The 14,272-nt window shown below is 55.2% G+C and overlaps 1 protein-coding gene across 2 annotated transcripts; it reads left to right on the forward strand.

The window, feature by feature from the left end:
• Positions 1-1,123: 1,123 nt before the first annotated feature.
• On the forward strand, positions 1,124-11,680 carry LOC311530797 (uncharacterized protein). 2 transcript variants are annotated; one of them, XM_084647708.1, is made up of 4 exons: positions 1,124-1,350; positions 2,874-3,000; positions 4,029-4,142; positions 4,511-11,680. In XM_084647708.1, the coding sequence occupies exons 2-4, from the start codon at positions 2,874-2,876 to the stop codon at positions 7,054-7,056; spliced, it is 2,787 nt and encodes a 928-aa protein (XP_084503834.1). In that variant the 5' UTR covers positions 1,124-1,350; the 3' UTR covers positions 7,057-11,680. The 2 variants fall into 2 exon arrangements, with proteins under 2 accessions (XP_084503834.1, XP_084503835.1); XM_084647709.1 differs by having other exon boundaries at positions 4,514-11,680.
• The last annotated feature ends 2,592 nt before the right edge of the window (positions 11,681-14,272 follow it).

A 14,272-nucleotide genomic window follows, 5' to 3' on the forward strand; every position in this document is an offset into this window, starting at 1 on the left:
ATCACTTTAGCCAGTGAGCTGGGGAAGAACAGGTACCCCTTTCTGGGACAAAGCATCCACTATACGAGCGCACCCTTCTCTCTTTGAACAGGGACCAGACCCCTCTGGACATAACAGTGACTGAATAACTCCCCTGCAGGCCCCCAGCCTGGGACAGATCAAGTGCAGTTAGGGCTGAATTAAGGCATAGGCAACCTAAGTATAGGCCTAGGGCCCAAGGCCTGCACCCCATTCTGGGGGGGGAGGGTGCATGAGGCCAAAGTTGAACGAGTGGCAATGTGACCTCCCATGCACCAGGTCACAACACAGCTCACTCCATTTTGTCCCCAATGCCATGTTCCCTGTCCTATGGGGGGTGGGGAGTGTTAATGAGGCCAAAGCTGAGTGGGCAGAGCACCAGCCTCTGAACCAGATTAACTAGAGCTTCACCGCTGATATGCAGGTGTGCGACAGGTAGCTGCTGTCAGTGTCCTCAGGGGGGAGCCAGCCAGGAGAGGGGCAGAGGGGATCCCTAGTGCAGGGGGGAAGACATGAAGGGCTTTTGCCTAGAGCCCAGGGATGGATTAATCCGGCCCCACAAATAACTCCAGGAAACCTGGTGGCAAAGCTCTGACAGCTCCATGGAGTGAAGGGAGCAGAGCCGGTAGCTCCGGCCCAGGACTGGTAGCCAGTGAGCGTGGGGTGCAGACAAGAAACCAGCTCTGGCCAACTGCTCCCTGTGCCCGTCTGTTACCAGAGAAAATCATACACAGTGTCAGTGTCACCGAGAAACGCGGTCTACAGGTCTATCTCTGGGCTGCCTCTCCAGGACCAGGACCCCCATCATCCCTGTGTCCATGTAGACATTGGGGACTCTCTGGAACAATCCCCAGTCTCTGTAGAAACCCCCCCTTCTGCCTGCTGTCTGGGATTGTCTCTTGTCTGTTTGCCCAATGGTACATTTGCTTCTATGCATGACGCTCCCTTAATGCGGGGAGAAGCTGCCCGCGCCCAGGGCAGGTGGGGTCCCCAGGGGGCAGGATCTGGGGCAGGGGCCTGCAGCGCGGTGGGTTGATCGCTAGGACCCAGGAGCGGCTGGGGGGCGGCTCTGGGGGGAGGATCGCGGGGCTCGGGCCCGGCCCCAGGAAGTGACTCGCAGCCGCTGCGGGGACTCTGGCTCCCGGCGAGATCCCCGCGCCCCGGCGGCTGGTGCTGGGAGCCCGGAGCCCGGGCTGCAGCCGGGAGAGGGGAACCTCCAGCCGGGCCCTGTCCGCTGCTCCCCGGGAGCCTCTCCCAGGGCAGAGCCCCCAGCCCGGCCAGGGCCCCTTCCCGGCCCGGCCCCTGCCCCGGGGGGCCCCGCTCGGAGGGAAGGTAAGAGAGACCCGCCCTCCCCGGGGCTGCAGGGGGCGGGTTTGGCCCCGGGCTGCTCCCCGCGGAGCCGGCTGCGATTCCCTGCCCCGGGCCCGGGAAAGCTGCCGCAGCCACCGGTGTGCGCGGGGCGGGGGGAGCCCGGCCGGGCCCTGCTGGGGGTGGGGCTGGGACACCTGAGGGGTGGGGCAGAGGAGGGGGCAGAAGATGGCAGGGAGGTGAGATCAGGGGGTATTGAGGGGGGAACAGGGATGTGTGAGGCCGGGGGCAGGAGGGGGATGGGATGGGGGTGGGGGGAGGTGGCTCTAAGAGGGGGCAGGAGGGGGATGGGATGGGGGCGGGGGGTGGCTCTAAGAGGGGGCAGGAGGGGGATGGGATGGGGGCGGGGGGGTGGCTCTAAGAGGGGGCAGGAGGGGGATGCAGGGGGCAGGGGGATGTGGCTCTAAGAGGGGGCAGGAGGGGGATTCAGGGGGCAGGATGAGACGGGGGCTGGGCTGTTGTTCCACTGCAGGGAGGTTGGGACGATTCAGGGTGATCAGGGGGCAGGGGGGGAATTATGGGGCTAAGGGGAAAGAGGCTGGAATGGAGGGAAGACATAGGGGGCTCTGGGAGGGACAGGGGGGATGTGGGGAGGGGAGCCTGGGGGGAGACCGAGAACAAGAGGAAACTGGCTGGGGAAGGGAGAGCCCGGGGACAGGGAGAAGGCTGCAGGCAGAGGGGTGGGGAGAAATACAAGGCAGCTCCCCTGCCCCGTGGGGTAAGGGAGGGTGAGGGGGCTGCCCTGCCCAGCGGGGATTTGTTCCCCTACAAATGGTCAAACTAGCAGTGGGGGATGGGCAGGGTGACCGTCCCTCCCGAACTGGGCAGGACAGTCCTGAAGTGCAGAGTTCAAGTCCCGGTCCTGGGCTGAAGGACTCCTGGACACCATTTGTCCCGGATTCCCTGGGCCAGGGCTCTGCGCCTGCCCGAGGCTCCGGGAAGGGAAACGGCTGTGATGGAGCCAGCTCAGGCAGGGGATTTTCAGGGAGCTGCAGGGGGATTTGCTGTACAGGGGGAGGGGCAGGACAGGGTGTGACACATTCAACTTGGAGCATGATTTTCTGAACAGGCCCATTGCCAGGTGGGGGGAGGGGGGAACATTCCCCCCATTTCTGAACCAGGAAACACCCCCCTGGGCAGGGCTGGGAAAAGTGACCAGACTCCCAGTGCTGGAGCCTGACCCCACTGGCCAGAGGCTGCTGTGAAATAGGAAGGGAAGCTGTCGGGATTCCTGTCCCTGCCCCCGGCTTAAGCTCTGCTTCCCGTCTCAGCCTGTGGCTGGCAGGCGAGTGGGAAATGAGAAGACCCTGCCCTGCTTCGTCTGCTGGGGGGGACAAGGAGCTCTCACCTTCCCCCCATGCCTTAAAGCCTCCTGGCTGCTCTGAGCAGGGTGGGGGTGGGATTCTGCTTCTGTGGGCCTCCTCCCCTGTGACTAGAGGGACTGTGGCTGGGGCAGCAGGTGCTGAGTGGGGGAACTGATGTTTCAGATGCCGGTGACCTTCGAGGAGGTGGCTGTGTATTTCACCCAGGGGCAGGGGGCTCTGCTGGACCCCGCTCAGAGAGCCCTCTACAGGGACGTCATGCAGGAGAACCATGAGACGGTGACCTCGCTGGGTAAGAGATTCCTGTGGCCTCAGCTAATGGAAGCCGTGGGGTCTGTGTGTCTGAATCTGGTCACGTTCTTCCCTGGTCAGTTAGATTGGAGGAGGAGGGTCGCATAGTCCACAGCTCCAGTGCACATAGGCGCCGACTCCGTGGGTGCTCCTGGGCTGGAGCCGCAACGGGGAAAAATTAGTGGGTGGTCTGCACCCTGTGGCAGCCAAGCTCCCCTGCCCTACCTCCTACTCTCCCCCGAGCTCGCCGCGTCCCCGCCCCTCCGCCTATCTCCCAGCGTTTCCCGCCCGGCTGCTGCCAAACAGCTGTTTGAACGCTCTGGGAGGGGGGGAGGAGCACAAATGTGGCGCACTCAGGGGAGGAGGTGGGGAAGAGGCGGGGCCAGGGTGGGGATTTGGGGAAGGAGTTAGAATAGGGGAGGGGTGGAGTTGGGGTGGGGACTTTGGGGAAGGGGTTGAAATGGGAGGCGAGGAAGGGGTGGAAAGGGGCGGGGCCTCATGGAAGAGGTGGAGTGGGGATGGGGACAGAGGCAGAGGGGGGTGTCGAGCACCCACGGAAAAGAGGGGAAGTCGGCGCCTATGCCAATGTGAGAGAGACTTGCGTCTCAAGACCCCATTCAAGGGAACAGGGGAGTCAGAAATGGACAGGCTAACTCATTCCCATCTCTCCAGCTGTCCAGGGGCCAGAAGCAGGGTATTGCCCTGTCTGTAATATTTCTCCTTCACACACCGTTCACCTTGCTCCATCTGTGGGGAGGGCTCTAGGTTCTGCAAGCTTGGAAATAGGCAGGAGTTTAACACCTGAACTGTGTCTGTGTGTCAGGAAGTACCCCAGAGCGCATCTACCCTGAGACCTCCTAGTGAGGGGGTAAAAAGAACCCTCACCCCCAAATGTCTGCTGCTCTCAAGGGGTCTGAGTTACCACAATCCCATGTAGCGTCAGGTTAATCTCGGGGAATGTTCCTTGTGAGAAATACTCTACCAATGCTCCATGCACCCTGAGCTTCCCTGATTTCACTCCCTGAGCAGGATTTCCCATTCCCAAACCTGACCTGATCACCCGGCTGGAACGAGGGGAAGAGCCGTGGGTCCCGGATCTCCAGGTCTCTGAGGAAAGTGGGAGCCCGAGAGACACCCACACAGGTGAGGAGTCAGGGAAACTGAGACAGAACCCTCTGGCGAGTGAAGGAAAAAGCTGGGACTCCCAAAACGTGCCGTGAGCGAGAGCCCCCAGTTCTGCCCCATCTCACCCAGATCAGGGCTGCAGTCAGCAGGTGTTGTATCATCAAGGCAAATATCAGTCATGGCTTCCCACCCATCTTGTTAACTGTCGGGAATTTCCTCCCTGACTTTCCTTCCCTGGGAGTGTTTGGGTGGGATGTGGAGGCAGAATCCAATGTCTCCATCTCCCCAACAGTCACTGTGTGGTGTTTTCCCTCTTTGCTATTCCCCTTTCGGTCCTTTCTCCCCGGCACAGGCAGTGACTCCTGTCTGGGTTCTCTCTCTCCCAGCAGGTGAGAGGACAGTGAGTGAGAACAAGGAGGAGAATCAGCAGCAGGAAGGTCCTGGGCAAGTGGAACCCCAGGAGAGGTTTTTGAGAAAAGCTGAAGAGAATTTTTCCCAGGGCTTGGAGCAGGGAAATACCTGGGGAGATCGACACAGCTCAGAGATGCAGCTGGGAAACCATCCCAGGAAGAAACTGGATAAATCCACTGGATGTGGCAGAGGATGCAAGGATCCCAAGGAAACCACAGTCCAGCAGACAAGTCACAATGAAGAGAAACCCTACAACTGCGTTGACTGTGGGAAAAGATTCCGTTTCAGTGCAAACCTTCTTAGACATTGGAGAACCCACACAGGAGAGAAGTCCTATGAATGCTTGGACTGTGGGAAAAGCTTCCGTGAGAAGTCAAACTTTATTACACACCAGAGTCTGCACACAGGAGAGAAACCCTATAAATGCCTTGAGTGTGGGAAAAGTTTTAGTCAGAGGTCATATCTTATGTCACATCACAGAACCCACACAGGAGAGAAGCCCTATAAATGCTTGGACTGCGGGAAAAGCTTCAGTAGGAAGCTATGTCTTATTGTACACCAGAGACTGCACACAGGAGAGAAACCCTATAAATGCTTTGAGTGTGGGAAAAGTTTTAGGCAGTGGTCACAGCTTATGTCACATCACAGAACCCACACAGGAGAGAAGTCCTATAAATGCTTGGACTGTGGGAAAAGCTTCAGTAGGAAGCTATGTCTTATTGTACACCAGAGAGTACACACAGGAGAGAAACCCTTTAAATGCCTTGAGTGTGGGAAAACTTTCCGTCACCGCTCAAACCTTATTAAGCATCAGAGAATCCACACAAGCGACAAACCCTATAAATGCCTCGACTGTGGGAAAAGTTTCATTAACAGAATAAAACTTACTAGTCATCACAGAATCCACACAGGAGAGAGACCCCATAAATGCTTTGACTGCGGGAAAAGCTTCATACACAAGTCAAGACTTATTGTACACCAGAGAGTGCACACAGGAGAGAGACCCTTTATATGCTGTGAGTGTGGGAAAAGTTTTATTCGGAGCGCAGAGCTTATTAGACATCAGATCACCCACACAGGAGAGAGACCCTTTAAATGCCGTGAGTGTGGGAAAAGTTTTAATCATAACTCAGCGCTTATTACACATCAGCGAACCCACTCAGGAGAGAGACCCTATGGATGCCTTGAGTGTGGGAAAGGTTTTATTGAGAACTCAGCGCTTACTAGACATAGGAGAATCCACACGGGAGAAAGACCCTATAAATGCCAGGAGTGTGGGAAAAGTTTCAGTGTGAAATCAACCCTTAATACACATCAGAAAACCCACACAGGAGAGAAACCCCATAAATGCTTGGACTGTGGGAAAAGCTTCATTCAGAAGTCAAAACTTAGTGTACACCAGAGAGAACATACAGGAGAGAGACCATATAAGTGCCTTGACTGTGGGAAAACTTTCATTAAGTGCTCAGACCTTATTAAGCATCAGAGTATCCACACAAGCGACAAATCCTATAAATGCCTCGACTGTGGGAAAAGTTTCACTGACAGAATAAAACTTACTAGTCATCAGAGACTCCATACAGGAGAGAGCCCCCATAAATGCTTTGACTGTGGGAAAAGATTCATACACAAGTCCAGGCTTATTGTACACCAGAGAGTGCACACAGGAGAGAGACCCTTTCAATGCCGTGAGTGTGGGAAAAGTTTTAGTCAGAGTGCAACGCTTATTACGCATCAGCGAACCCACACAGGAGAGAAGCCCTATGGATGCCTTGAGTGTGGGAAAAGTTTTATTGCAAGTTCAGCCCTTACTAACCATAGGAGAATCCACACGGGAGAAAGACCCTATAAATGCCACGAGTGTGGGAAAACTTTCCGATACCGCTCAAACCTTACTAAACATGGGAGAATCCACATCGGAGAGACACATTATAAATGCCTTGAGTGTGGGAAACGTTTTGCTGACAGAACAAAACTTACTGTTCATCAGAGAATCCACACAGGAGAGAGACCCCATAAATGCTTAGACTGTGGGAAAAGCTTCATTCAGAAGTCAAAACTTATTCTACACCAGAGAGTGCACACAGGAGAGAGACCCTTTAAATGCTTGGAGTGTGGGAAAAGCTTCATTGAGCAGTCACAACTTATTCTACACCAGAGAGTGCACACAGGAGAGAGACCCTTTATATGCTGTAAATGTGGGAAAAGTTTTATTCGGAGCACAGCGCTTATTACACACCAGAGAACCCACTCAGGAGAGAGACCCTATAAATGCCTTGAATGTGGCAAAAGTTTTAGTCAGAGCTCAAATCTTATTGCACATAAGAGAACCCACACAGGAGAAAGACCGTATAAATGCTTGGACTGTGGGAAAACTTTCAGTCAGCGCCCACACCTTACTAAACATGGGAGAATCCACACAGGAGAGAGACCTTCTAAATGCCTTGACTGTGGGAAAAGCTTCAGTAAGACCTCAGAGCTGACCAAACATCAGAGAATGCACAAGGGTGAGAGACCCTAGGAATAGCTTGGCTGCAGGAAAAGATTCAATTTGACTTCATACTTCAGTGACCCACACAACAGAGACCTTGAATGTGGGGGAAGGTTCATTTGGTGCTCCTGGAGTATCAGGCATCCGCAAATCTGCGCAGGGAAGAAATTTCTGAGATGTTCTCAGTGTGGAAAATGCTCCAAGTGGAGTTAACACCATGTTGGACATCAGAGACTCCTCCACACAGCAGGGAAATTCTCTCAGGGCCCTGACTGGGGCTGGCCATGGTGACAAACCCATTTCCTCGTTCCCACACACATCCGGGGCATTTGGCTCCCAAGGACCCAACTGCCCATTGTTGGGGTGAGGATCCAGCAGCAGCCGAGCATCAGCTGGTCAGTGACCCTCTGGGTCTGCCTGGTCTAAGCAAACCCCAGGCAGAGGAGGAGAAGCCCTGATCAGCCCCTCCTCCCTGCTGCAGCCCTGGCTGCTGAGCTGATGGGCCACAGGGCGGGTAAGGGAGAGAGAGAGAGAAACTCCTCCGGCCGCTTCCTCTGCCTGGCTGAAGTTCCCCCCCTCTCCCATCCCCTCCCAGATGGGATCCCCCTGCCATGGAGAGGAAGAGAAGGATACTTGGTCCAGGACCCACCTTCACTCTAGACCCCTGTCCCCATCTCCCAGCCGCTTCACTCTAGACCTCTGTCCCCAATGCACCAGCTGCTGGTCTGGGCTCCACCATTTACTTGGGGCTGTTCCCTGCAGGGGGAGTGTCCCTGGGGGCTGGTAACTCCTCCCTCCCCAAATCCCCCAGGGTGCTGGGCTCCGGGGATCAACCATTAGGGGACCAGGGTGATGGGTTATGGGGAGGACACTGGGGGCTGAATGGTTGGGGCTGGTGGAACTGGGAAGCAGGGGGAGCTGGGTGCTGGGCTGTCGAGTGTTTGGGGATGATGGGATAAGAGGCGAGGGAGAGCACAGGGGTAGAGAGGTGCTGCCTCCTCACTCTCCCCTTCTGCCCCTTCTCCCTGCCCCCGCTGCATTCAGACAGCACCATTAGCAGAGACTGATTCCCACAGGGCCTTTTGTTGGAAGTCTGGATTTCCCACCTCTGCTACAGCAGCATCAGCCTCTGAGAGGGAAGCAGCGTTGCCTAGTGGATAGAGCACTGGCCTGGGGCTCAGGAGACCTAAGCACTGTTCCCAGCTCTGCCAGCAGCTTGCACGGTGACCTGACACAAATCTGTGCCTTCCAGAGAGGGAATAAATGGGGAGTGATGATATCAGCCTCCGAGTGGTTGGGATTAGCTAGTGCGTCTCCTTTGTTCCTCCTCCCCTTTTTTTATTCTAGACTGACCCTGAGCAGTTTATTCCAATCGTTCATTAGCAAAGTGATTGTTAGAGTCACTTAGTGGCCCCTTTGGAGTGAGATTGTCTCATTCCCAGACATCCTCACCTTGCTCCATGTTATGCTGAAAAACATTTAATTTTTTGTGCTGTTTCTCCCTTATACACCAGAATTCAATAGATTCTATAAGAGCTGGAGCAGGGCTAGTAAAATAATGTGGTGTTTTAACTTCTGTGTTATATGAGGGGGACGGGGTGAGTCTGGGGGATTCCCTCCTGCCCCCATCAACCTCACACATCTTCTCTCACAGAGCAGCCTCTGCCCAAGCCGTGGAGAGTTTATCCTTTTCCCTTTCTACCCCTCCACCTTCATGTGTGTCATTTACCAGTGTCCTTTGCCCACCATGCTTAGGAATCAGGCTTTGATTTCTTTGATCCTCAATCAGGCCCCTGGGTGCTGGAGAAGAAAATGTCACATTCCTGAAGGGGGAATTCAAATGAACCCCAAAGCACGGTTTGAGCTGCAAGCCCAGCCTCCAGGTATTGGTAAAGTGACATCTGGAGTTTTTCCAGCTAAATCCAGATCATTTGCAGATAGGAAGTTTTTGATTGTCTTTTTTTCCTCTTTTATGATGATGATGATGCTGCTGCTAAATCTTTTGTCAATAACAAAGCCAGATAATGCAGTGGTGCTGAGTAAAGCAGCTTCAGGCTGATCAGAAGGAAATGGGTAAATTTGTTCTCCAGATTTTGAGTCTTAAGATTCTCTGGATTTCACCTCATGAATTTGGGAAAGTGGTTTGTAGCCCACCCTGCATTGTGGATTTCTTTCTTTCCCGAAGGCTGTTCTGTCACATATTTTGATATTAAATTAGTTTGACAGGTATGGGCTGTGGGTGAACCCCCACTTTGGGGAGGCTAGCCTGCTGGCCCCACCCCTCCTCCCGAAGCTCTGCTCCCCCCGCACACTAGAGCCCCCAAACCAAACCCCCCGATACCAGAAGGAGCCATGACACACACACACCATGACCAGAGGAGCCCCGGCTTGCCCACCCCAGGCCAGCCCCCAAAGGCCCAGCACCGGGCTGAGCGCCACACCAGGCGGCTCCCCCACACCAGGCCATGGCGGCCTAAGCACCTTTGCAAGCCGCTCCCCAACGAGCGCCAGGTTGAGCCGCTCCCACCCACCCCCCACCCGAGCAAGCACCAGGCCAAGCCGCTCCCCCACACCCACCCGAGCATGGGACCATTCCACTCCCTGCCCGAGTGCCAGGCAGAGCTGGTACCCTCCTCCCCGATCTGAGCCAATGGCCTCAGTGCCCAGCCAAGCTGCCTCACTCCCCCGCCCCCCCCCAGACTCCCATTCCCGCCGTTTGCTCACAGCGTCCCTCCTCACTGCCCCGCCCCTGAGGAGAAGCGACATGGTGAGCAGTGGGGACCTGTGGGGGGAGAGGTGGAGTGCAGGCAGGCAGGTGGCAGCACAAGGTGGTGGGTGGGTGAGTGGGGCCTCACGTCCCTCGGGGGTGCCTGCGCCAGGGAAGGGACCTCAAAAGACAAATGAGCACTTGCCAAAATAGTCCTTTTGATTTTCTTTTCACGTTTCTCTAGCCTTAGTCATGAGATTTTCTTGTTTTTTGAACAAAGAAAATGATCAGTATCCACAAAAACACTGAGGGCGAGTGCTGGATACGCACTCCAAGAGGCAGGGACTGAAACGGGGAAGGAAGTTGCTGCCTGATCCCCGCAGAGTTGTCAGATACACTCAGGAGGGTGGGGGGATGGGGGGGTTGGACAGGGCCTTGTGTGACGTTACACCCCATATTCTTCATAGAAATATTGTTATGATATGACTATGGCATAGCGAAGATATGTTTTATGCAAGATGGGTCATGTGCGGTATCATTGAACGGGTTATGATCTACTGAATGTGTTTATCCAATTGGAAACATGTATCGTTTCTGTATCTGAAGTTAGGAATATTGACTATGTAACAATTACAACTGTGTGTGTATTTGGGGGAACACCCACCAGACAGTCGGCAATCAGCCTGGATGGGCCATTAAGAAGGACAATAGAACTTTCAAGACACTAATCTCCTGCCTTCCGGAGAAGCTTCCTGGGATGCTGCTTTGACCCTGCAAGGTCAGGTGATGAGGTCACCTGGTAAGGAGTCCCGCCTTGGACACTGCTGGTACTTTTCCACTAGAAACAAGGGATTCCCGCCTTATGTAAATTCTATTTAAGGCTGGGAAGTAAGGCAATCCGGGGTCTTCTCCACTGCCTGCCTGCCTGCCCAAGAAGGAAGACTGCTAAAAACACCTGGAGAAACAAAGGAACTAAGCAGGGGAAAGGCAAGGACTGAGTCCAGGCTGAGACAGGGGTCTAGCCTGTAAAGAGACATAACTGGACCTCTGAGCTGTAGGAACTCTGCAACCTGCCTAAAACAACATTTAGGGTGAGAAGGTGGAAGTGGCCTATTCTCAACAGTTGCCAAGAAGGGGTGAATGTCAACAGGGGGGAAATTATTGTTTGTGGTGCTAACCTAATCCCCTTGATTTGGCCTCGTTAGCACTACATACAGTAATTTCCCCTCTGTTGACATTCACCCCTTCTTGTCAACTGTTGAGACTAGGCCACTTCTACCTTGATTCAATGGACCTCGTTAGACTGACCCCCCACTTGGTAAGGCAACTCCCATCTTTTCATGTGCTGTAATATATATTCTGCTTAGTGTATTTTTCACTCCATGCATCAGATGAAGTGGGTTTTAGACCACGGAAGCTTATGCCCAAATAAATGTGTTAGTCTCTAAGGTGCCACAAGGACTCCTTGTTGTTTTCGCTGATACAGACTAACACAGCTGCCACTCTGAAACCTAAGCTTAGTTTGTGTGGTTTTTTTTCATTTGTTTCATTTGCTCAGTAATCTGCTTTGTTCTGTTTGCTATCCTTTCTAATCACTTAAAATTTACCTTTTGTAGTTAATCAACTTATTTCTTGTTTATACCAAAACCCAATTTGTGCAATTCAGAATGGGGGAGAAAGCCGTGCATGTCTTCCTGCACATTGAGGGAGCGGGTGAATTTCATGGCTTATGCTATATGGATTTCTATACAGTGTAAGGTAATATAATTTTGGGTTTACACTCCACAGGGGGTGAGCACAGGAGTGCTGGCCATTGCCCAAGCTGAGTCCTCCCACCGAGAGCTGTTGCAGACTCTCTGTGAGCTGGGTGTTGGATGGGGTGGGGGTGGAGGATTTAGCTTTTATTTCTTGCTTTGAAAAGAATAAAGTTGAATTTAGTTTCTCAAACTCCCAGTGCCCCTTGTCTTGAATAATGGGGGGGAGGGAGAATGGTCTTTGATGGTCTCACTCAGACGCTGTCTGGCTGTCACCCATTGACGCAGCTGGGGAAAAGGCTGGTATCATTCTGGGGTGTGTTAACGTGAGTGTTGTAGGTAAGTTGTTGGAGGTCGTTGTCCTGCTCTGCTGGGCACTGGGGAGGGCGCAGCTGGAGTCCTGTGTCCGGTTCTGGGTACCACACATTAGGAAAGATGAGGACAAATGGGATTGAGTCCTGAGGAGAGCAACAAAAGATGATCAAAGGTTTAGAAAACCTGACCGGTGGGGGAAGGTTAAAAGAGGTGGGTCTATTAGTCTTGAGAAAAGCAGACTGGTGATGATCTGCAGCCATGTTAAGGGCTGTTATATAGAGTTATACATATTATAAAATGAGGTAAATATCTAGATGAGTTGATGTACCCCCTGGAAGACCTTTGTGTACCCCCAGAGGTGCAACTACCCCTGGTTGAGAAGCACTGCTATAAGTAAACAGGGCTTACAATGCTTAACCTACATGTTAGGGTTAAGGGGGGAGAGAGATAGCTAGTGTGACAGACCCAGACCAGTGGGGTACAGGAGTGTGGTCCTATTGGGATCCAGGACGTGGGGGGGCAGAGCTCGTCCACTACAAAAGGATCCCCCCCCAGCCTAAGGGGGAGATCCACAGGGCCTGGAGAGCCAACTAATTACAGGGGACAACTAATGAAAAACAGGGACGGGAGTGCGGTCAAAGGGTCAAACGAAGGGAACCGGACGGGGACACCGAGCAGAGAACCCCGGACAGCGCCCACCGCTCCTCAAAGGCGTCAAAGGAGTTGGTGGATGCCGCCCAGAAGAACTCCGCTCGGAGGCGTGAACGGACAGAGGAGCAGAAATAGGCCCACAGTCGCAGGAGACTTCGTCGGCCAACCTCCTCACCCTGGTTTTATAGATGGCCGCTTTAGCCAGGGCCAGGAGGAGGTTGACCAGGAGGTCCCGCGACTTACTGGGGCCACAGACAGGGAGTGCGTAGATAAGGAGGTGAGGAGAAAAGTGCAACCAAAACCGTAACAAAAGATTGGTGAGGAGCCGGAATAGGGGCTGCAACCTGGTGCACTCCAGATAGACGTGCGCCAGGGTTTCCCTCATGCCGCAAAAGGGGCAGGTGTCCGGAATGGAGGTGAACCACGCCAAATACACGCCCGTGCTCACGGCCCCGTGAAGGAGCCGCCAACTGATATCCCCGGCGGGCCTCGGCACTAAGGTGGAATAGAGGCTGGCCCACCGGGGCTCCTCACCCTCTAGAGGTGGCAGAAGGTCCCGCCACTTTGTGTCAGGGCGGGACGCGAGGGTGAGGACATGAAGGGTGTGGAGCACGAGCGTGTAGAGATGTCGTTTTGGCGCGGTCTGGAACCGGACCGGCTGCAGCTCGCGGAGCCGGCTCACGGTGAAGGGGCGGGGGGGGGCGGTCGGGTCCACGGGGCAGGGGCCCGATGAGAAGGTCCGGAGGGCCTGGGGTGGAGGGTGGGCGGGGCGCGCCCTCTCGCAGGACCCGGTCGAGGTAAACCCGAGCAGCGGGCGGTAAAGCGGCCCTCACCTCCTGAAGTACGCGCAGGGCAGTACGCGGTCTGGAGAGCCCCATGCGCTGAGCGAGCGTCAGGGGATCCAGCCAGTCTCCCCGGTCATAGTCCAGGAGGTCTCCGACTCTGGTGACTTCCGCCAGGACCAACCTCTGGCGCACCGAGGGGGACTCCGCCACCTGCACACGGAGCTGGGGGTTGTGTAGCAGGGGCTCCGCGAGGAGGTCTACCCCCAGGGAGGCCGCCACGGACCTGGTCGCTGCGAACAGTTTCCAGGTCCGGAGGAGGTCCTGGTAGAAGACCGGCAGCCCGGAGAGGTCTCGCGGAAGACCCCTCGGGTGGAGATAAAGGAGCTGCCGGTCATATCGGAGCCCTCGGAGGCGGCGCAAGAAGGCGTGCGCCAATGCGCTCCACGCCGGACTACCTGCACCATAAAGGAGCCTCTGCAGGGCCTGGAGGCGGAAGACGTGGACCTGAGTGCGGAGACACTTCAGGCCCTGCCCTCCCTCCTCCAGGGGCAGATGGAGAACCCCTGCAGAGACCCAGTGCAGTCCTGACCAGAAGAACTCCAGAACCAATTTCTGGAGGTTGGCCAGGAAATCCGGGGCCGGAACCAGGGTGTTGAGCCGGTACCAGAGCATGGACAGGACCAGTTGGTTGAGCACCAGTGCCCGCCCTCGAAAGGACAGACACCGGAGCAGTCCTGTCCATCTCCGGAGCCGCTCTACCACCCTGCCCTCTAAACCGTGCCAGTTCTCCGGCGGAGACGGATGCGTGGCCGAAAGGTAAACGCCGAGATAGAGCAGCGGACCCGCGCTCCACCGGATGGCTTGAAGCGCGGGTGGGAGGGAGCTCGCCTGCTGCCAGTCCCCTACCACCAAGCCAGAGCTCTTGACGCAGTTTACCCGGGCGGAGGAGGCTGCCGAGTACACAGCCTGGCAAGCCTCCACCCGCGCCAAGTCGCCCGGGTCCTGGACCACGAGGAGTACATCGTCGGCGTATG

This window comes from Lepidochelys olivacea, assembly GCF_965140295.1.
Source record: "Lepidochelys olivacea isolate rLepOli2 genome assembly, chromosome: 14".
Lineage (NCBI taxonomy): Eukaryota > Metazoa > Chordata > Testudines > Cheloniidae > Lepidochelys > Lepidochelys olivacea.

Excerpts from the sequence above, each read along its gene's own strand:
- LOC311530797 (XM_084647708.1), top strand. The coding sequence starts at position 2,874 with ATGCCGGTGACCTTCGAGGAGGTGGCTGTGTATTTCACCCAGGGGCAG. Across the intron at positions 3,001-4,028 it reads TGAGACGGTGACCTCGCTGG|GATTTCCCATTCCCAAACCT; the intron begins GTAAGAGATTCC and ends CTCCCTGAGCAG. Across the intron at positions 4,143-4,510 it reads CCCGAGAGACACCCACACAG|CAGGTGAGAGGACAGTGAGT; the intron begins GTGAGGAGTCAG and ends TCTCTCTCCCAG.